At 33.7% G+C, this 24012-nt stretch overlaps 1 protein-coding gene and 1 pseudogene across 2 annotated transcripts; both read left to right on the top strand.

Moving 5' to 3' along the window:
• The first annotated feature begins 5905 nt into the window (after positions 1–5905).
• On the top strand, positions 5906–11471 carry LOC107627003 (floral homeotic protein APETALA 2). Of its 2 annotated transcripts, none has more exons than XM_088501223.1 (10): positions 5906–7260; positions 7403–7428; positions 7669–7699; positions 7859–7946; positions 8151–8296; positions 8396–8440; positions 8550–8638; positions 8960–9132; positions 9383–9604; positions 10566–11471. In XM_088501223.1, the coding sequence occupies exons 1-10, from the start codon at positions 6614–6616 to the stop codon at positions 10782–10784; spliced, it is 1686 nt and encodes a 561-aa protein (XP_088357349.1). In that variant the 5' UTR covers positions 5906–6613; the 3' UTR covers positions 10785–11471. The 2 variants fall into 2 exon arrangements, with proteins under 2 accessions (XP_088357349.1, XP_088357348.1); XM_088501222.1 differs by having other exon boundaries at positions 5926–7260; positions 8957–9132.
• Positions 11472–19228: 7757 nt separating this feature from the next.
• On the top strand, positions 19229–20619 carry LOC148575896 (uncharacterized; annotated as a pseudogene).
• The last annotated feature ends 3393 nt before the right edge of the window (positions 20620–24012 follow it).

Here is a 24012-nt window from a genome sequence, read left to right as displayed (position 1 = left end):
GAGTATGATGTACTAATCAACGAGAGAAAGATTTATAGATCTATGAAGAAGGCAAAGGAGAGGATTGAGGGATCTGAGATTGCATAGTATGCAATTCTTCGCGACTATGCTAATGAGATTCTGAAGACTAATCCTGGCTCTACAGTTAGGATATACACAAATCTCATGCCTGATTCAAATCCCATTTTTTGAGGATCTATGTATGTTTTGAGGCATGCAAGAGGGGATTTGTTGGTGGTTGTAGACTATTCATAGGGTTGGATGGCACATTTCTTAGAGGGTATTATGGGGGTCAGCTATTAACAGCTATAGGGCAGGATGCAAATAACCACATTTACCCCATTGCATATGCAATTGTTGAATCAGAAAACAAGGATAGTTGGAAGTGGTTTTTAGATATCCTTCAGGATGACGTGGTAGATTTTCAGGTGAACGGGTTTAACTTCATGTCGGACATGCAGAAGGTATTTGTGTTTTAATTCTGTTATGTGTTTTAATTCTGCAATGTATAGGTTTTTATGCTTGACTAATGAACTAGAATTAGAAGCTTACTGTAGAAGAATTATTAGTGTGGTTTAGGGTCTGGTAGTATATTTATTGAATTATGATAAATGTTGTTTATGGTCATTGAAGGCTGAAAATTGAATTATTGTACAAGAATTGTTATTGAATTATTGTTTTCATGCTTGTTATTGATAGTTGTTGAAGTGTGATTATTGGATGCTATTTATATTAATGGTTATCTGTAGGGGTTAATTCTTGCAGTCTAAGAAATATACCCAAACGCCAACCACAGGTTTTGTTCCATGCATATATGACAAAACTTTCGCAAGAAATGGAGTGACTTGTAGCTGAAGAAGTGTATGTGGTCATGTGCTAAGGCCACAACGACACAGGACTTCAATGCTGCAATGGATAGGCTAAAAAAGATTAACGTAGGGGCTTGGGAATACTTGGACAAGATTAGTCCGAAACAGTGGAGCAGAGCACATTTTAGTGAGTACCCTAAGATGGACAACTACACCAATAATAACTGCGAGGTGTTTAATGCGAAGATCAAGAAGATGAGGGGGAAACCTATTATAACCATGTTGGAAGAAGTGAGGTGCTACGTCATGCGGATCATGGCAAGGAACAAAAAGGCTTTGGTTGGGTACAGTGGGAGGTTACCCCTAACCCAACAGAGCAGATTAGAAAGAGAGAAAAGAGAGAGCAACAAATGGAGACCTCTTCCAACTGGAGAGATGACACGGGAAATGTTTATGAAGTCCATTGTCTTCCCATGAAGGCCAATGTGGACTTGGGCAAAGGTACATGTAGTTGTAGACTCTAGCAATTGACTGGGCTACCTTGTAGACATGCATGTGCTGTTTTAGCCAGAATAGAAGACCCGAAGAATATGCACATAACTGGCTCACAATGGGTGCTTATAATGCTGCATATCAGACTTCAATGCACCCAGTTCCAAGCCAAGAGTTCTGGAAACACCTTGACACCCTACCAATTCTGCCACCTCAGTACAAAAAGCTAATCGGAAGACCTTCAATGAAAAGAGACAAAAGAAATGATGCCCCTAAGGATAAGAGTGATCCTCACAGAACTAAGAGGAGGATTGCCACCATCGTATGCAAATACTGCCTCCAGGTGTGTTAAGTGTATTATACTTCGATGTTTAACTTCATGTGTACCTATTTAACTCCATGTGTACCAATTTAAGTAGTTCCTATTTTACGTAGGTTGGTCATAACAAGCGAAGCTATAAGAAGAGAAAGGAAGCAATGGGTGAAGGGAGTGCTGCACCCCAAGTCCCTGCAAGTGATGAGGATGAAGATATGCTGGTTGAAATGTACTATGAGGAGACATTAGAAGCTGCCGAGGCTGAAGCAGCAACAACTGAGGTGGGAAACGGATCCACAGCAGCCCAGACTTCACAGGTTAGTTCGTTACTTGATTCATTTCCTTAATTACATTTGTTTAACGACTCATACTATTACACTGGTTGTTCATTGGAATCCAGCCTCCACCTTTGATGCCACAACCAGCAGCCACACAACCCCAGACTACAACAACCACTAGAGCAGCCAAGAAACATCATAAAAGGAGAAGCGTCAAGCGACCCCCCCTCCGTCTGCACATACCCCACAAGCATTAGCACCATCTCCGAAGAATCCAACTACAACCCCTTCCACACACAACTCTCAAACAAACCCAAATCTACTGCAGGGTACTAGTGCAGGGACAACCACAAGGTTCGTGCAGTTCATGCCGACAATGGATGTGGACGGTATTTCTAGACCAAGAGGCACAGCCATTAGAGGCAGGGGTGAAGGAAGAGGTCGAGGCAAGAGAGGTACATCAAGCGGAACCAGAAATGGAATCTCGAGCCGGAGCAGTAACTCAACACCAATGTCATAGACGGTGTTTTGAATGTTTTTTTGCTATTTTGATGTAATTGCCATAACTGATATACTAATTTTAGGGCACTGGTTGGTTTATTTCACTATGTTGGACTAAGCAACATTGCTATTTTGGTTGTTTTGACTGTGAAATGCTACTTTTGCTGTAATCAACTATGTTTTTTGGTTTAATTCATGGTCAGTCCACTTGTTGAGTTAGCTTTCCTGGTTTTCAGCTTATGCTTCAAGTTGCACCTTTTATGTATAATTGTTACTCACTCTGTTTTGGAACAAGATTATCATTAATCGAACAGCACTTACTATGCCTAGTTTTATACTTCATTACCACAACCATTAGGTCTCTATGTCACAGATGGAGCTTAATTATGATTCTTTAAGTTGAAAATATAGTTGCATGTGCATATATATCCAAGTGACTAGCAATAAAATTTATCATATAGAACTTACAAAGCAACAACATCATCAAAGTGTCTATGTCAAAATCAGGAAATACATTCATTCTCTCATGATTTACAAAGACCCCAACTCTATACAAATTTTACATTTTCATAAAGAAATACAGCACAAAGAACAAAAATAAAATGCAACACCCAACGCTATCCATAAAAGTAACACTCTAATTCCCCTAATTTCACCCCTAATTTAAACTCTAAGTTTGTCCATCCTTCTCGCCAGGATTGATGATGCTTGCTGATTTTCCCCAGGTTCAGTGACAGTGAGCCCATCATCATACCTTGGATAAGAACTCCCTGACTATCTTTTGGCCAAACATCTTGCTATGCCCTCCCATCCTTCTTCGATTTCATCAACCCATACAAAGTATTTGCAGTCTCTTGTCTGCCAAAATAAAACAAATGCACCGATTGGTCAACTTAAATACAGAGAAAACTTTCTCACCTGAACTCTAACAGCGTCTGCCCATTACCGCCCATAGAGGACATCTGATGAACTATCGATTAGGGTTCGTAACGGTGCCAGACTCCATCAACGCAAACTCTCTTCCACAGAAGCATCTGCCGTCCAGCTTCTTCACCTTCTTCTTCTTCGAACTTGAAGAAGAACTACCACTACCATCACTTGGAGCAGGGGTAAATCTGCGGAAAGACATTGCGGGAGGTACGACCTAATTCTTTATCACCGTGGGTGCACCTCACAGTCAATGAGATTCAACAAGCTTCGATTCTTTAGATCCTGGTTTGTATTGGGGAGGGGGGAAGCTACCTAGGGTTTTGATTTCATGCGTTCATCCTATCCCTTTTGATAATCAACGTTCACATCCACGTCAGACATGGCTTTGGAGGGGTGGGAGTGCCACGTAGGTTTGGAAACCCACGAACCAAGCTCAGATCCAAGTCAGGGCACTTTTGTCACACGGACAGCATCTATCATGGGTATAAGATTAGTTTCGAGCTTTCATGGGTACAAATGTCAGCGTTTTTATTTCTCATAGGTACAAAATGGTCATTTATTCTAATTAGTAATTTTAAGACCAAAGAAGTATGTTTTCAATCATAGCACAAAATCAAGAAGGAAAATATAAACTCATGCAATTACATGAATAAGTGAGTAAAGAATTGATATAAACCACTCAATTGAGCATAAGATAAACCATAAAATAGTGGTTTATCAGCGAACTCCTCCAACTTTACACTCTAGTAGTGCGAACTCCTTCGCAAATGTCGCCTCGCAAAATTTGTCATGAAATAAACAGGTAGGTTCAGATCATAGGCAAGTGTCTTAGGGCAGAGCGTCACAGAGTACAGAGGAGACGAGAGATTTTGGAGTAAAACATGAAGAGGGTTGTTATGAGAGAAAGTGATGTGGAGAAACGTTTGAATATCCCATTCTGGACCTCAAACAGTATCGTTTGATGGTTTTGGGGGAGGGGATTGAAGCCATATCGTTTTAGGGTGTGCCATGCTGTAAGTTAACATTTTAACTCAACGAACATTAGCCACCTCATCAACTGAGATGACGGAACGATAAACTCCACCAACGCAGATATTTTTTGGAGACTCTTTTGATTAATTTTAGCTCTTGGAGACTAAAATGAAGATCTAATAACTTTTAAAGACGATTTTGACCGATAATTCATTTTTAAATTGTGCTCTTAAAATACAAATTAGTTAAATCTTAAAAAAAGAGAGTAGTTTTGGGAAACACGCGCAGGGTGGTGAGAGTGAGGTAATGAGAAAGGGTCATAAATACGAGGTACAGCGTAGGAAGGCCATTGGTCGCTTGGAGAACGAAAGAGGCAAAGGTGGCCCTCTTCCCGTACTCTTGGATTGGACTTTTCTGGAAAGAGTTTCCTTTTACTACTATTATTCCCATTTCCTTTTCTGATGCCAAAACCTACCCCAAACTCTTAACACATTTCCATTTCCCTTTCCCATTTTCCACTGTGCTCTCTATCTAGTACACTCACAATTACAAATCATTCATCTGTATTCCCCAAAATACCCTCCTCCGCCACCCCAAATTACTTTCCCACTTGGGTACGCCCACAGGGTAAAACTTAGTCATGATCCTAAAAAGATAAAAATGCTTGGAGGCGTGGATGCGACGAGAGTTGAGGACCTTTGTGATTACTTGCGTTTAAGTTATTTATTATTTATTGCATAGAAATCATTAACGATTGATTACAAGCTAACAAAAGCTAGTTTTGGGTAATTATCTATCTTTGGCACTGCTTGCGCTGTCTATTTCCATTACTGGGTAATTTGCTTTGGAGAGAGAGAGAGAGAGAGACGCACTCCCCCTCAGATGCTTTTCGATTTGGTTAACGTGGGAAAGTTGTTTAAGAAAGAGATGGTTCTTTCTTTCCCAATTTCCGCCACTCATTTAATTCTCTCTCAATCTCGGTAACAAGGTAAACACAACTTAAATAAATACATAAGAATATAGATTTTAGTTATGACTGAATCATTGGCATCTCCCTCTTGGCTTTAATAATTTGGTTTAACTCCACTAGAGTTTTATGAAAAAAATTAAGGAGTTTATTCGGGTAGAAATTTTGTTGTTCATAAAACTTGAATTCAAAATAGTAAATTAAAATATCAAAATACTTATTTTTACAATTTAATAATATAAGTAATTTTTTATCCATAATTTTGTCTGATTAATTTAAGGATGTTTTGTTTAACTTTTTTTCAGTTACACTTTATTCAATAATTATTGTGAATCTAACATATGCACTTCACATTTAAGATGAGAATATATAAAATTAATATTTTTTTTATTACAAATACAAAGTTAACTCAGCTTTAAAATTATTTGTGGGACAACAAAATAATTCCAGTCTTAACTGTATCTATGTTTCTTATTTTAAAAATAAAATCTAAATAAAGATTATTATTAGTCACACTAATATACTTTAAAAAAAGTTTAATTTTAATATATTAATATTGTATTATTTTTATAAATAATTATTCAAAACTGTATAATACTAAAATACATAAATAAAAATTAAATTAAGGAAAAAGGACATTGAATTGAAGAGAGTGAAATTATGTGTGTATTGAAAAGAGAAGGAAGTGGTTAGAGAGAGGAGAGAGGAGTGAGGAGTGAGAAGAAAGGCATCGTGTGTATGTAAGAGTGTTAAGGGAGAAGGGTGAGATGCTTTCGGCTAAGCTTGCTCAAACTGGCCTCGTCTATGCTGTATTGGGCACTTGTGGAATACAAACATCATTCAACATCTCTTTTACTACATTTTTGCAACACCTACCCCTCCTCTCTCTCTCTCTCTCTAACTCGTCCTAGGTTTTGATTTTCTTCTGTGAATTTTTCCTACTACACACTCAACCTTTCCGTCCACAACCTCCTCCTCCTTTTTTCTTCTTCTCACATACTCTCTATCTCTCTCTGTATATATATTATTTTATTCCAATCAAGAGAGAAAAAGCACAATACGCACCCCGAGACACACTCACACAGAGTTTAACCTTCCTCTGCAGCACTGCAGGCCAACCCAAATTAACTTTTTATTTTCAAAAAAAAAATATTAACCAAGAGAGAGAGAGAGAGAGCGTTTATTTTTTTAATTATTATTCCTGATGTGAGAGTGGGAAATAATAATAAAAAAAATCTGTGTTACTTACTGGTTTCTCTTCTCTTTCTCTTCTCTTTTCAATAAGGCCTGTAACTATAACTGTAACTGCAGCTGAAGGGGAGAGAAAGAGATCAGAGAGAAAAAAAGAATGTGGGATCTCAATGACTCACCCGATCGGAGGAGAAAGGTTGAGGAATCCGAAGAAGGTTGCTCTTCTCTCAAGAACTCCATAGACGGAGACGACGATAACAACAACAACAACAACAATAATTATAAGGGAAAGAGAGTTGGATCTGTTTCCAATTCAAGCTCCTCCGCAGTTGTCATCGAAGACGGATCAGAAGAAGAAGAACAACAACAAGAAGAAGGTAGCGTCGTAAGAGCAACAACGGACATGAAGAAGAGTAGAAGAAGCAAGATATTCGGGTTCTCAGTAACCCACGGTGATGATGATGAAGAAGATGAAGATGAAGATTCCATGGATAGCGAGAACCACAGCCAGGTAGTGACTCGGCAGTTTTTCCCCATGGAGGAGGCTGATATGGCCGCCGCATCATCACCGGCTGGAAGCGGCGGTGACGGTGACGGCGACGGCGACGGAGGTGGCTCTACTTTCCCTCGTGCTCACTGGGTAGGCGTGAAATTTTGCCAATCAGAAACACTTGGTGCTGGAAAATCATCACTGGAAGCTTCTCAACCCATGAAAAAAAGTCGCCGAGGACCGCGGTCAAGAAGCTCACAGTACAGAGGAGTCACTTTTTACAGAAGAACCGGTCGATGGGAGTCTCATATTTGGTTAGTCCATTTATTCTTGGAATTCAAGGTTTTTTTTTTTTTTTGAAAGAATGAAAGAGCTCAACACTTATAGGGAAACTTATTGCAATTGAAGTTTTATTTTATTTTTTTAATTTACGTTTTGTGTCCTTGGATGATGCAGGGACTGTGGAAAACAAGTGTATCTGGGTAAGTTGTTATATGTATGTTAATGATTATGTGCATTATTTTGTGTGGGGATAGTTATAAGTGGCTAAAACATGTGTGGAATTTCGTTTTTTTTTTCTTCTTTTGTGGGTGTATTTGGTAGAAGAAGAAGAGAGACAAACAAGAGTGTACATACATGTTTTTATTATTTGTGTGTAGTGGGGGAAATTTTCTCTTGTGATGACTGACGAGATGGTTTTTGTCTGGGTAAAATTTGTCTAGGTGGATTTGACACTGCACATGCAGCTGCTCGGTGAGAACTTTAATTTCAACAGAATCCAATCAAATATCAAATATATAATATATAAATAATAAATAATAAACGTTTTATTTTTCTTTCTTTCTTTCTGGGAAATTTTGAGTCTCAAGGGATTTTCCTTTTTTTTTTCTTTTTTAATTTCTATATGGCCAGTGCATACGATAGAGCAGCGATTAAGTTCCGAGGAGTGGAGGCAGACATCAACTTTAACATTGAAGACTACGAAGAAGACTTGAAGCAGGCAAGTTGTGAATATTTTCGTTTATTTATTATTATTCTATAAATAAATAAATAAATAAATAAAAGGCGTTTATCTTCAACTGTGGTGGTATAAGAAGCACTACATACACCTTATCTTCTATATATATATACCGTTATAATAATATTTTTTCTTTTCTTAATTTTACATTAATCTGGATTTAAATGCGGTGTGTATTTTAAACAGATGAGCAATCTGACTAAGGAAGAGTTTGTGCACGTTCTTCGCCGACAAAGCACTGGGTTTCCAAGAGGAAGCTCTAAATATAGAGGTGTAACTTTGCACAAATGTGGAAGATGGGAAGCTCGAATGGGACAATTTTTAGGGAAAAAGTATATATGATTCTTCATGCAGTTCTTAATTATTATATTATATATGTATATTTGTCATGAAATAGAGTCTAAGCTTATTAATAAATTTGATTTCACTAGGTACGTCTATCTGGGTTTGTTTGACACCGAGATTGAAGCTGCAAGGTATCTACTTTTCGTTGCCTTGTCAATTTGCTTATTTACTTTTTAACATTTCAATTACTAGATTGCCCATCTTCTAGGGTTTTAAATTTTTCTTGCACATTCTTTGTAGGGCCTATGATAAAGCAGCAATAAAATGCAACGGCAAAGAGGCCGTCACCAATTTTGATCCCAGCATCTATGAAAATGAGCTTAATTCCGGTGAGTAGTGTATGTGGACTGTAATAATAATTTCTATCTAATATTTTATATATACATAATTCGATTTTTTAATCAAAATAAAATTAGAATCTTGTTTTCAACCATAAAAAATGACACATCAGTATTTCTGTATGTTATTTTAAATATGGTCGCTACTTTTATAAAGACATTTTCAGTTTACAATATCATGTTCACATGAGAATGTGGATCTAGTTATACAAAAAAAAAAAGGTCAAAGATAGTATTAGGTATTTATTTACTCATATTTTTATTATTTTCATTAACATGTAGTAATAATAATAATATATTATTGGGCAGTAGAACCCACAGGTAATGCTGCAGATCACAATCTAGATTTAAGTTTGGGCAATTCAAGTTTCAAATCTAGCAACAATAGTCGAGCATTGGGGAATCACACCACAAATGTTCAAGATCATCCCCAGCAGCTCATGCCATCTGAATCCAATTGGCGAAATGGTGCAAGCAAGCCTAAGGTTCATTAATTATAAGGTTTTCGTTAATAATTACTTGTTACTCGGCTCCAAATAATTGTCTATTTGGATTTTGGACAAAGTAGTATAGTAAAGAAAACAATATATTGGAACACAATTTATAAAACAAAAATACACAGATTTTTCCATGTACTACTTTGTCTGAATAAACAATTATTTAAAAGCGCACATAATTGATTTACTTTGTCGAATTTCCTAATTTATTTGGTTTTTGAATTTATTTTTAATCTAGCTGGTGAATATCCTACCAAAACCGTGCAATAGAAACATGGAAGCACATGGAGGAAGGGATTTGCACGGAGAGAGTGAAGCCTTGAGGATGCTGAGTCAAACCCACATCCATTCTACTACTTGTTCAGCATCTAATGAAACGCAAAGATATGGACCCTACAGGTCCCCAGGGGAGCCTCAAATGCTTCACAATTTTGCACATCTTCAACCACCAAATTTTTATGTGGGTACCTCTCCCATTAAATCTCCCTTTAGCTCATCATGCATCAAAATGGGTGAGACATAGATCAAGAACAACCACCCATTATCACCAACACATATAGTATACAATTATTCCTGAAATTTCATATATGTTTATTACAATTGTGATTTATTATTTTTCTAAAGTTATGTCTCTTTTTATTTTCAATGTTTTTTATAAAAAATATTATGTTCACGCCAAAAAATCAGCCATAATATATTTGTATATAAATACATGTATAATTTAACTATTTTTAATGTATAATTTGTATTTCAATATATATTTTACACTCAATTATTTTGATATACTCTTAGTATGGCTATTTTTTATATCGAGCCTATTCACCTCTTTTGCTAATTGGTCGGGTGTGAAAATAATCTATTTATTAGTGAAGAGAAGTGAATAAGCTTGATGTCTACTAAAAAAAAAGGTACAATTATCATTTATGATTTAGCTGTCCATGATTGTTTTTAATCATATACACATAAGGCCAGATCTTTTCTGTACACAAAAAAAATCATATGCACAGTTGTATTATTTAGACAATTTGGAACAATTATGAGGATGATTAATATATATGTGTGTGGATTTTATACGTTTTCTTAATTTTTATTCCTATTTTTCTATAGTTATAAAGCTTTTTAACTAAAATTTCAAATTATTAACACTAATTACCATTTTTTTTTTGACAAATTTTACCAATTAAAAATCGTTTGGTATAGAAAACATTTAGTAGATGAAGAAAAAATAATAGCCTAACACATGATTCTTGATATATATTGATTTATACACAGAAAGCAAGATGATTCTTTGCCCTTTATGTATATACTTATTTGACAAACTTTTTTAAACCTTGTTGCACATGTGAATAGGACTAACGAGTTCAGAATGAGTAACAAAATGAGTCATTCTATTATTTATTTATTTATTTACCCAAGTGCAGTTCTCCAGCAGCAGTAGTAATGGAGGTCGCATTGGGAATGATCTTTCATTATCAATGGCGGATCATCATCAACAACAGTTGCAACCAGGACCTCCACACCATTATTTGGCCACTGCTGCAGCATCATCAGGATTCCCACCACAGATTAGTAGACCCTCTTCTCATCACCAAGGTTGGCTGCAGAAAAATGGCTTCCACACAATTATGAGACCCTCCTAACTCACTCCACTCTTACCCTTACCCTTCTTTACATATATGGGAAAAAAATGTAAATGTCATTTTTTATTTTGATTATTTGTTAGAAAGACAAAATGTTTCTTTATAATTCCAAAGTTTTTAATGAGTTTCTGACTATTTAATTAACTGGTCTAAGCAGCTTTTGATACATTATTAGTAGATTTTCGTTTATAGAGGCCACTTAGACCCGTTAGTTAAATAGTTGGGGATCAATTAGAAATTTTTGAATTGTGAAAGGACATCTTATCTTTGAAGCAAATCATCAAAGTGGAAAATGACATTTACTCAAAAAAAAAAAATTAAAAATTTTCCTGCCTCCCCATTTTATATTTTCTGATTAAAAATAATGATTATATAACATACATGCTCACTCTGCCCCCTTAGTAACAAAATTATGTTCGGATGACGTAGTATTTTTCCAAACATACCATTGATGTCACTCACCAGAATTGGGAGAAGAAATGTGAATTTGCACTTCTTGTTGTGGGACCTACAATTTTGTCCTAAGGTGATGATGATATAGTGTGTTTAGAAAGGTTTGTCATCCAAACATTACATTTCTTTAAAATTTTCTTATTTTGGCATGTAAAGATGGAAGCAACACTATTGTTATGTCCAACCCAGACTCAGAACCCCTACTACTATATACAAGAACAAAAGCTTTTACTATTGAGGTGAAAGAAGCGGATAACACATGCAAGAAGGAAAAGTGACCCAAATTAGGAACTCAATGCAATGGTCTAATGGGTCTGGGTCAGTCAACTAACAAACGGACGAAAATCTTTAACTAGATATATATTATATTATATATATATATTTTCTGGGTTACTACTGACTAAAATTTTCCGATCTTATATATATATATAATTCCGATTTATTGCTTTTCAGCGTTATGGTATTTATGACAGCACCTATTCGTTTCTTAATTTGGGATATATTGCTATCACATATTCACATGGTTGTCAATTTGTTCCTCTTATATTATTTCTCTTTGCTTCGTGGGTGATTGGTCTTGGAAACTTTGCCAAAGAGAAATAAAAGATGCTAGCTACTATACCCACCCTCCTTATAAGGGTAAAATGCTTGATTGCTTCAATGATAATAAATAAATACATAAAAGCGAGAAAATTGTATGATTGACAATATAAATAATATACATAGAGATTACACACTTTTCTTTTTATTTTTTTTTAGTTGTCTTGTATAGTAATTTGATTTAGTTGTTTATATATCATAATGGTAAATTAAATAATGGGTCAATTTTTTTTTTTTTACGAGAAGGGTGAAGCTGAAGCCAGCAGGGGAGAAAAATAAAAAATGTATTTTATATATTTATTTATTTATTGGTGTCTTGGAAATATCATGGGATGGTGATGAATAGTCTCCATCAACGGCGTCCTTTGAATCAGTTCTCTCGGCCAAAAGCAGTCAGACAAAGCTATTATTACGAGAGGGACCTATCATTGTTCGTCTAAAGCCTCAAAAGGACACTGATGCATGGAGTGAGAAAGAGTGTGAGAGAGGACGAAAAAGAATAAATAAAAAGAAAAAAAAAGGAAGCGACCAAAAGGGTATAATGGTGAAGGGACTATATACCATTTTAAAACCACAGCTTGTCAGTTTTTCAACTTTTACGAGTAAAAGTAACATATTATAACAATGTTAATTAAAAAGCAAACAATAGGTGTGTTGGTTGGTTCAACGGTTTCATTATTGTAGGTTTAAGATTTGGTAACACTTTATTAAGAGAAGGTTAGTGATAACTTTGTCAAAAATAATTATAAAATATCTTATAATAATTTTTTTAGTTTTATAAAAGTACCTAATTAATATATCTTATTTTTTCGTTCTTTTGTGTTCAATGTTTTTGTCTTAAGATAGATTTGCTACTCTCTTTTTTATATATGTACTTTCTTTTTCTAATAGCAAAGAATCAAAGATCTTGTTTTAGATTTTTCTTACAAAAGCTGAGGAGCAATTGTTAGAGACTAGACCTAGTTGAATAAATAGTTTAATTAATTTTTTTTTGAAAAAAATTGTTTAAATAATAAATACTTATATTAAAAGTAATTTATAAATAAATTATTTTATGTTTAATTTTTTAGTTCTAAAAGTGTTTATTTTAAAAAAAAAATGTGATAAAAAGTTTTTTTATTATGAAAAAAGTCATTTTTTTTAACTTCTCCATAAATATTTAAATAGCTTCTTAAAAAACTACAATTTAATTTTAAAAATTATACCAAACATTAATACTACTATTTTTTATAAGTAAAAAACTCAAAAAAAATAACTTTTGAAGCTTCCAGGATGAATCCTAAAAAGAGTATCTACATATAGATTGAGAAGAGAAAAATCAACTTAGAGAGATTTAGAGTAACCAATCATAACACCTCATCTGACAAATTATTATCAAAAAATAAAAATATTTATATTTTTTACAATAATTATATTAAAATATTACTATTTTAATGTTGTCGTTTTTATACTCATTGATTCTATAAATACTATTTACACATTTTTATTAGGACAATCTACCTAATTAAATAAATTCTGTAAATTGTTTACCTGAATACATAAAAGAGAAATCTCTTACGTACGTGTGCAATTTCAATTTTATGTAAACTGTGGGAGCTAACCACGGTTTCTAATTTGTATGTAAACCGTTGAAGGCTACAAGGTTTTATGGTTGGAAAATGTTGGGCATAATCCGTGGCTACCTACCACGGATTATGAAGGAAAAAGCTAAGGCATAAACCGTGGTTGCTTCCCACGGTTTATAAAGAGGAGGACTTGAACGTAAACCCACATAGGTTCCCATGGTTTACATGCAAAGTATAAATTATATGATCAAATTTTTTTAAAACCAAAATTTTTTATTTTTTATTCTTAAATTATATGATCAAATTTTTTTATTTAAATTAAAAAAATAAAATAAAGTCTACCAATATCTAGTAAACAACGGATCTGTAAATTTATTATTTTTTTAATTTTTAAACTAAAAAAGTAATTTTTTTTAATATTAAAAAAATAAAAAATTCTAACAATATACAAAAAATAAAAAATTTAAAAATTTAAAATTTTTAAATTAATTTATTCTTAATTTGTGAACAAGTGCAGCTAAAAAAATCAATTGTCCGGGTGTAGCATTATCCGGTGAATAAAAAAATAAAAAAAATATATTATTAAAAAAATAAAAAATTTTAAAAAACTAAATTTCTTATTTTTGAATTTTTAAATTATATGATTAAATTTTTTTATTTAAATTAGAAAAATAAAATAAAGTCCACCAATATCTAGTAAACAACAGATCTATAAATTTATTATTTTTTTTATTTTTAAACTAAAAAAATAATTTTTTTTTCTAATATTAAAAAATAAAAAATTCTAACAATATCCAAAAAATAAAAAATTGAAAATTTTAAATTTTTAAATTTTTTAAATCAATTTATTCTTAATTTTGACCAGGTGCAGCTAAAAAAAAGTCAACTGTTTGGGTGTAGTATTATCCGGTGAATAATAAAATAAAAAACTATTATTAAAAAAATTAAAAATGTTAAAAAACTAAATTTTTTATTTTTAAATTTTTAATTATATGTTTAAATTTTTTTTTAAATTAAAAATATAAAATCTAGTCCATCAATATCTAGTAAATAATAGATCTACACCCGGACAATTGATTTTTTTAGCTGCACTTGTTCACAGATTAAGAATAAATTAATTTAAAAATTTTAAATTTTTAAATTTTTTTATTTTTTGTATATTGTTAGAATTTTTATTTTTTTAATATTAGAAAAAAAATTATTTTTTTAGTTTAAAAAGTAAAAAAATAATAAATTTACAGATCTATTCTCTACTAGATATAGCTGGACTTTATTTTATTTTTTTAATTTAAATAAAAAAATTTTGATCATATAATTTAAGAATAAAAAATAAAAAATTTTGGTTTTTAAAAAATTTGATCATATAATTTTTACTTTGCATGTAAACCGTGAGAACTTATGGGAGTTTTCGTTCAAGTCCTCCTCTTCATAAACCGTGGGTAGCCACGGATTACATACAAACTAGAAATCGTGGTTAGCTCCCACGGTTTACATAAAATTGAAATTGCACATATACGTAAGAGGTTTTTCTTTTGTGTATTCAAGTAAACAATTCACCGAATTTATTTAATTAGATAGATTGCCCTTTTTATTATCATAACTTCTTTCATTTTTTTTAATTTTCTTTTACAAATTTTTCCATTTATACTTCTACTAATATATTTTTTTTAAAAAATATAAATCACTTTTTTTTTAATAACTTACCATTTTTTTCAAAATCTAAATACTCAACAATCTCACATTTAAACTCTCAAAATTTAAATAAAAACTTTACAGTACTAAGTACATTTCAAAATCCAAATTCATAAAATCTTCATAATTTCAATTTTCAAGTTCTTTATAATAATCAATTTCTTATTTTTTTTAACCACATAATCAAAATTCAAAAATACCACAATATCCATCCCCAAACATATTTAAATCCTCAATCGAAAATATAGCCTCAACATCCTTGTCATTTGAAACTCAATTCAGTGCATCGAGGCCTGACTCAGTTAATGTTGGTGGCTCTTCTAATTCATCAAATCAAAGTTTGATACGCTCTAGTCCAAAGTTGCAATATTCAGATTTTTCTAACCTTTGTGGAATAGATGCTATCAACCTCAATGATGATAAAATTGAAAATCGTAGACAAGATAGCATTCAATACTGACAATGTGAAGAGAATGTGATATTGATCAGTGCATAGTTGAATGTTTTAACTGACCCTATAGTCGGTACCAACCAAAAGGATAAAACATTTTAGAATTAGATCCACGACTACTGTGAAGAATTTAACCCAGGCATGAAAGGGAGGGGCGTAATTGCTTCTAAGAAACTATGGTATAAGATCAACAAGAAAGTTGTATAATTTGCTAGTTGTTACGATTGAACTACGTAAAACATGAGTTGTTCGAACTTTGATAATATAAAAGAGTTGCCCTATAAACTCTATTCAAAAAATTATAGCCAAAATTTTTTTTGAGAGACATTTGAATATGTTTCGTTTGAAATAAAAATGAAAAAATCAACTACCAACACAAAATGGAAGTTTAAAGAGAACCGAGGTTAGTGCAACTAGATCATACTTATCATCATCAAATTCAAAAATACCGTTGACTGAAGAAATTGGTGTGAACTCCCCCGTTTGTCCTCAAAAATCAAAGAAGAGCAAGAGAAATGATAAGTAAAAAGTACAAATATTTGAAGACTTTGATGAAAAGAAATCATGAGTAGTTAAAAAATTATCTTTCATGCAACATATTATGAATGCTAGGAAAAAGGAGTTACTCGATAGGAAAAAGAAAAGAGAAGAGGAAAGAGAATATAAAGAAAAGATTATACCAATCGAGAAAAAGGAGTTACAAATTCAAATGGCAATAAAAGAACAAGATTTATAAACTTAGAGGTACATTAAAAAAATAGAAATAAATGCAAAAAGAAAAGAGAAATAGAGAGGATGACAAAGGAAGGAAAAGGAAAATGAATATATAAATACTTAATGTCGGTACCTTTACAATGAGTGAAAAATAACGAGCTTTTCATAAGATTGCATACGAGAAAATTATTGCAAAGCAGTTTACTTAATTATTGATTGTATTCCTACCGCTAAGTAGTATTTTTAGCATTATTTGTTTAATTTTCATTACGTATTTTCATTTGCAATGTACTCTGTTTTATTTTATTTGGGGTATATTATGTTTTATTCAAATGAATCAATAATATTATGAACTACCATTTATGAAAGTAATTGTTGCACTACTACTTATTTTCTAATTGTTATAAACAAACGATTAAAAATTAGCTATTATAAGTTAGTCATTTCAAAACTAGCCGTTATGAACTAGTCATTGTAAAAGTAGGCATTAGGAAGTAACTAGTTATAGAGATATTTATAAATATTAATTATCATTCATTTATAATTCATTTGGTTTTTCACCCTACAAGATTACTAAACAATTCATTTCAACAAATAGTTAGAAATTCTGATAACAATAAGAATTTTGATGATATGCTTAATGAAGTTTTGTAGGGCAGAAGAAGTTAAGATAACACACTCACGGATAATTGGATCAATGGATATTTGTTCAATGATTAGAAGAAGACATAAAAAAAATCCCTTCCTCAGCTGCTGTAAGTGGATCAATGGAGATCGAAAAACATGACATAATCACTTTTTCAAAGATTATGTTGTAGAAGAGCCAGTGTATCATGTTAAAATTTTTTTATGAAAGTTTCGAATGAGAAGACATGTATTCATTCGGATAGTAGATGACTCTCAAATGTCTATCCATATTTCCAAATTCCAACATGTTGAGTTTGAAAAACTTCAAGTTCATTGTGATGATTAAACATTGTTAAAAATATTAGAAATTATTAGTTTGTCTTTAAAGCTTCAAATTATTTAGTTAATAATTTCTGTTTTATGTGCAGATCTTGGTCATTGGGCATAAAGCAACTTAAAGCCCAAATATGTTAAGAAAATATATTCAGCCTTGCACAAATATTCTACATGACATATAGCTAAATTATTCATATGTTAGTTGGGCCAGAAAATTATTGAGCAAGCCCAATTAATCTTTGTTACAAGACCAATAAGGTTTGGTCCGAAAATTGGAAGAAGAAAGAAAGCAATGATGCATGCTTTCCTCAGTTAACCACTCTCCTTTTTGATGGAATTCAAATTTAATTAACATTGGTTTAATTGCATTGGTAAGTGGAAAGAGAAAGTTGAAATTAATTTGATTACTTTTATTGCCACACACGTTACTATGCATAGGAATAGGAAATGGGTTTTAATTGTTTTTAATTTTTTTCTTTACTTCCATTGAAAGCTTTTCTCTCTTTTCTCTCTTCTCTCTCTTCACTTTGGTCATTTCAGTGTCAGAGAAGAAGATGGTAGAAGCAAGTAATCAGAAGAAGAAAAAAGAAGCTAGGAAGAAGCAAGCGGCCAAGGTGATGATGGCCCTTGCAAAAGGAAGATCTACAATATGGTGTGACTGAGATCTTTACCACTAATGGCAATATGTGGTGAAGAAGCCTCAAGATCTCCATGACTAAAAATGGTAGCAATCCGATTCGGTCAGAGAAGAAGATCCCTGTGGTATGGCTCTTTCTACTTTTTGTTCATCCATCACAAAAGGTAGCTACTGTAGCTATGTGAAGGAGGAAGCAAAAATGGAACAGATGGAGCTATCAAGGATCAAGCATTCATCAAGAGTCAGAAATCCTTCTTGGGGACCAAGTCAAGATGGAAGGCTCAAATTGATGAAGCTTGATGAGAAAGGATGAGAGAGAGGTAATTGCATGTTGGTTTTTGCTTTCGATTCCCTCTCTCTTCTCTCTGTTCGAACAGGTTTTGGTGTTGAAGAAGAAGAAGTTGGCTCAGTTGAACCATTTCAACCTTGGAAGCTTCCCCTTCTATAATAAGGGTGAACGGCCAAGGGTTGAGACAAGGAGAGTAAGCACAGAGTTCTCATAGCTACCCAAGCTAATAGAAGATCTTCTCCTTCAATGTGTTTCATTTTGTATTTTCTTTAGTTTTGTCTGTCTGAGTCTCATGGTGAAAAAGACAAACAGTGTGAAGTTTGTAAGAAAAAGCCAGTGAATGAAAAAAGGAAGAGTGTACAAAATTAAAGAAAAAGCCATAGGTGTCTTAGAGGTCCTTTATACATCTATGTGTTGTGTATCATGATTCTGTGGGAATCCCCTTGCAAGTTGGGTTAGCACTTAGCAGTTGAAAGTTTGGTAGGTGACCAAGTCAAGTTCAGGATTGGAGATAGAATTGGAGTCTGTAATCTGTTTGATTATAGTGAAATTTTATCATTGTTGTAATGGAGACTGGACGTAGGCTGCATTGCACTTAGTAACTGAACCAGGATACTTCTTGGTGTGATTCTCTCTTTCTCTTCTACTCCATTTCAGTTTCTGCTGCTAAGGAGACATAATTGAAATATATCTCCTGACTGGGTACGAGACAAAAAGAAAATATCTCGTGTCTGGTTATGAGAAAAAACACAGAAAAATTTCCTGGAGCATTCTATAAGGCATCAAGTATTACTCAACGAAAAAGGGACTAAGATTCAACCCTCTTCTCTTAGTCACTGATTACCATCACAACAGAAGGTCTATGCTACAGAGAAAAGAGACTTGTCACCATTATAAAAATGCACTATTATGTAGAAATTAGCATATGAAGTAGCAACTGATGCTGTTAATGATTATGTATGCATAGACGAAAGCATCATAATTGAATACTTAAAAAAATTTATTGAAGATGTGATTTTGGTATTTGAGGCTGAATACTTGTGAAAACTAAATTCAAATGATGTACAACACTTGCTACAAATGGTGGAGGCTCGTGGCTTTCCTGACATGTTGGGTAGCATCGACTGCATTCAATTGTTAATGAAAAGTTATCTAAAGATATAAAAAGGTATGTATATGAGTGGTTATTATGAGGTTGCAACTATAGGACTTAAGATTATGGCATCTACAAACCTTTGAATATGACATGTATCTTTTTCAATTTCTAATTCAAATAATGATATTAGATTGTTCACCAATGTTTGATGATATTCTAAATAATCATATTGCAAAGATAAATTATACTATTAATAGTAATAATTATACTATAGAATACTATTTAAGGAATGATATTTACCTTGAATGGATTATATTTGTAAAGGTTAAATACTTTTTTCGTCCTTAAGGTCTTGGGTCAAAATCAAAATCGTCCCCGACCTTTTTTTCTTATTAAAATCATCCTCAACATTACAAAACGTTATAAAATCATCTTGTGTCCATAAACAATATTTTTGAACGATTTTTCCCTTAAACAAAAATAAAAAATCCTTCCCCTCACCACTAACCCCCAACCCCCTTCATCATCATCACCGAACCTCTTCCTTTCTCTCTTTCTCCCAGACTCCTACTCTCCCTCATCATTTGAGGGAAAAGACAGGCAAAACGAGGTTTGCATCAAAAAAGGGCTTCGTGACAGTCGGATCAGGCTTTCAGTCCCTACCACCATTCAATTGTATGACTTGCAAGACATGTTGGGACTCTCTCTACCAAGCAAAGTCACCGATTGGCTTCTTGATACTACAAAACTTAATATCGATAAGCTTCCCCCTCTTCACTTCCCTCAACCTTGCTTTGAACTGCCGTAAACCCCATTCCCTCTTCTTCTCCATGACCCTTCCTCTTTCTGGATGACAACTACCACAAAATCCAGGTTCTGGAAATTGGACTCTTCTGCTTACTCCTCTTCTTCTTCCAGGTTTCTCAAAGAGAAGGACTTGATGACCACCATGCCTTCCGATAATAATAATAATAATAATAATAATAATAATAATAATAATAATAATAATAATAATAATAATAATAATAAAGCCAAGTGAATCTTCAAATCAAACAATACAAATCATGAGAATCAAGAATTTGGAGGTAGTTACACTACTCAGAGGCTTTTCCCAATGGAGACTACTACTACTAATCCCTTTCAGAGTTTGTTTTTCAAAAACAACAACAAAAACTCTACTCCCAAAGATTTTAATTTCGGGGGCCATGGATTCTTGTTTCCTTCTAGTTCTTGTTCTTCTTCTTCAAGTATTTATAATCACCATCATCAAGTGAGAGATTATTATGGTAGTTATCTAATGATAAATAATGGGAGTTTGATGCAATTGAACCATTTATCTTTTTTGCAAGTAGGCCCATCTAGTTCCTCACAATGATGATGATGAAGGGAGTTGGGGGTTAGTGGTGAAGGAAAGAGTTTTTTAATTTTTGTTTAAGGGCAAAATCATCTGAAAAATATCGTTTATGAACAAAAGGACGATTTAATAATATTTTGTAAGGTTGTGGATGATTTTAATAAGAAAAAAAAGTTGGAGACAATTTTGATTTGGACTCAAGACCTTAGAAACAAAAAAAGTACTTAACCCTATTTGTAATTTGTCTAATCAATATCAAAACTACAAGAGAAGCACAAATTATTTTCGCAATACTATTTAGCTGCATCCACAATATGATTTGTGTGAAAGTCACAATTAGGTCCATTTCAAGCAAAATAGGGGGAACTTCGATTTTTTTTTAAATATTTAACTGTAAGTTGGTGTAATGCGTGATTATGATACAGTTATGTATTTTATTGTGATATTGGAGACTAGCAGTAATCGTTCCTTGCGATTTGTAAGCAATAGCAAAATGACAAAAAAAATAGCAGAAAAGAAAAAAAAATGAAAGGGGCGACTAGAAGTATGATCGGGGCGATTTAGTGTGTGGTGGGGGCGATTTGTGAGGGAGATAAAAAAATTGAGTCTTAGCCCTATACGTCTCAAATTTTGTTATCTCCCTCGTAAATCATCCCCACCATACATCAAATCGCTCCCACCATACTTCTAGTCTCCCCTCCATTTTCTTTTTTTCTCCTTTTTTTTTGTCTTCTTGCTGCTGTCTACAAATCGCAGGGAGCGATTTCTAATAGCTTCCAATATCATCCTAAAACACACAGCTGCATCATAATTATGCATTATACTAAATATAATTTAATATTAAAAAAATTAACCTAAAATTTTGATAGTTTATTTTCTAGTAAAATTAGCCCTTATCATATGATCCATGGTACAATATAAAAAGAAGATACTTCAAAATATAAGAAGAATTCCAAATATTTTTGGAATACCTATATTTCAATAATTTTAGTTAATTTTAATTATAAAAATAATATATAATACAAACAACAACAACAACAACAACAACAAAGCCTTGTCCCACTAAGTGGGGTCGGCTACATGAATCAAACGACGCCATTGTGCTCTGTCATGTATCATGTCTACAGAGAGGCCGTTTACATGTAGATCTCGTTTGACCACCTCACAGATGGTCTTCTTAGGTCTTCCTCTGCCTTTCACCCTTTGTCCATCTTCCATCTCATCCACCCTCCTGACTGGATGTTCTATCAGTCTTCTTCTCACATGTCCAAACCACCTGAGACGCGATTCAACCATCTTTTCCACAATGGGTGCTACTCCAACTCTCTCCCTTATATCTTCATTCCTTATTTTATCCAATCACGTATGACCACTCATCCATCTCAACATCTTCATCTCTGCCACACTCAGCTTATGTTCGTGCTCCCTTTTAGCCGTCCCAACACTCCGTACCATAAAGCATAGCCGGTCTTATAGCGGTGCGATAGAATTTACCTTTAAGTTTTAAAGGCACTTTTTTGTCGCATATAAAACCAGATGCACTCCGCCATTTTGACCAACCTGCTTGGATCCTATGATTTACATCATGTTCAATCTCTCCTTTATCCTGTATGATGCACCCAAGATACTTAAAACTTTTAACTTTTCGTAGGATGTTCTCTCCAATCTTCACCTCTATATTAGGGTTTTCCCTTCTCGGACTGAACTTACATTCCATATATTTCGTCTTGCTACGGCTTATGCACAGACCATACACTTCTAGAGCTTCTTTCCATTACTCCAACTTTTTATTTAGGTCTTCCCTTGACTCTCCCATAAGGACGATATCATCGGCAAAAAACATGCACCATGGCACAGGCTCTTGGATGTGCTCTGTGAGTACTTTCAAGACTAATGTGAAAAGGTATGGACTTAAAGATGATCCCTGGTGTAATCCTATACCAATAGGAAATTCATATACCAATAGGAAATTCCTCTGTCACACCACCTTGAGTCTTCACACTAGTTGTGCCCCATCATACATGTCTTTAATTGCCCGAATATATGCGATCATTACTCTCCTCTTTTCTAAAACCTTCCATAAGACCTTTGGGAGATAAGATTTTCTTAGGAGGAGATTTAAATGGCCATGTTGGGTGTAAGACCCGGTTAATTAATGGTTAATTAACCCATAAATGAGAATTTATTCTAGAAAGCCAAAAATGTTATTTTTATGGCTAAATGTGATAGAGGAAATTGAGACGAGAATTTCGGTACCAATTTTATAGAAATCGGACCAAGATTGGACCGAACGGGCCAAACCGGACCAACCGGACCCAAAGTGGGCCCTTGGCCCAACATAACTAAACCAAAACCCTAGTTTTCAGCACTCTCTCTCCTCACACAACACCAAAACACGCTGAAAATTGAGATGGAAGGGGGAAGAACACTCTCTCAACTTCCTTCTCTCACTTGATCTTCAAACCACCATAACTTTTGATCTAGAGCTCCGATTGCCGCTCCGTTTGCGGCCACGCGTTCACCGCGGAGAGCTCTACAAAACCCATACAATCAATCTTGAGGTAAGCCACGTTTTACTGTTCGAAATTCCAGCCCTTGATTTCGAGTTTCATGAGCAAAAATGTTGAGATTTTGGGTTCTTTGATGTTATAGGACCCAACTCTCTTGAAGGAGAAGGTTAATCTTGTCTCCTTGGACCTTGGGTGTGGTAAGATTCTCAACCCTAGTATAATTTGTTGTTCTATGATGTTTGGGTATTGAGATGTTGTGTATGGGTATGATGATTGTGGCTTAGGTTGTGTATATGTGAACATTGGAGCTTGATTGGTGATTTTGGAAAGCTTGAAAGAGGGTTTTGTGTGATAAAATCTGTTCTTGGAGGTGTTGATACCTTGAGAGCTTGTGGACAAGTGATTTGGAAGTGCTCCGGTTGAGCTTGGGGAATCGGCTAAGGTATGGTTTTAGTTTCCCGTATCTAATATGTAATGTGGTAGGAAATACTTAGGCTAGAGGCCCTAAGATAGGCATTGAATTGTTGGTGTTGTTGAATGGTTGAAATATATGATGTGTTCATATATGTGATTATGAATATTGATGCCTTGATTGTGTGAAATATGAGAAATGCATGTTGTGATACATGCTTGATGGATGATTGAGGTTGAATTGATGGGTGGTACCATGTTGATGGTGAGTATGATGTTGATTATGTATAATGATGGTTAATTGGAAATGGTATTATTGGAAATTGGGATGAGGAAGGATGTATGACATGATATTGTGTTGTCCTTTAGCCATTTGATTGAGAAGTGTTAAAATGGTTGGATGTGGTTTTGGAAACCTTGGTAAAGTGTCAATGTGTGAGTTGAGGATGGCTTGTTTTTGATTTTGGTACATTTTGAATGATTTCAAAGAGAA

Source organism: Arachis ipaensis, chromosome B1 (genome assembly GCF_059453495.1).
Source record: "Arachis ipaensis isolate K30076 ecotype BB chromosome B1, ASM5945349v1, whole genome shotgun sequence".
NCBI classification, from domain to species: domain Eukaryota; kingdom Viridiplantae; phylum Streptophyta; class Magnoliopsida; order Fabales; family Fabaceae; genus Arachis; species Arachis ipaensis.
The sequence above is the reverse complement of the archived record's forward strand: the minus strand, read 5'-3'. Positions and strand labels throughout refer to the sequence as shown.

Bases quoted from the DNA above. Each gene is read 5' to 3' on its own strand.
- LOC107627003 (XM_088501222.1), top strand. From the start codon at position 6,614: ATGTGGGATCTCAATGACTCACCCGATCGGAGGAGAAAGGTTGAGGAA. The intron at 7,261-7,402 runs GTTAGTCCATTT...TGGATGATGCAG, and splicing joins CGATGGGAGTCTCATATTTG to GGACTGTGGAAAACAAGTGT. The intron at 8,441-8,549 runs GTATCTACTTTT...CATTCTTTGTAG, and splicing joins ACCGAGATTGAAGCTGCAAG to GGCCTATGATAAAGCAGCAA.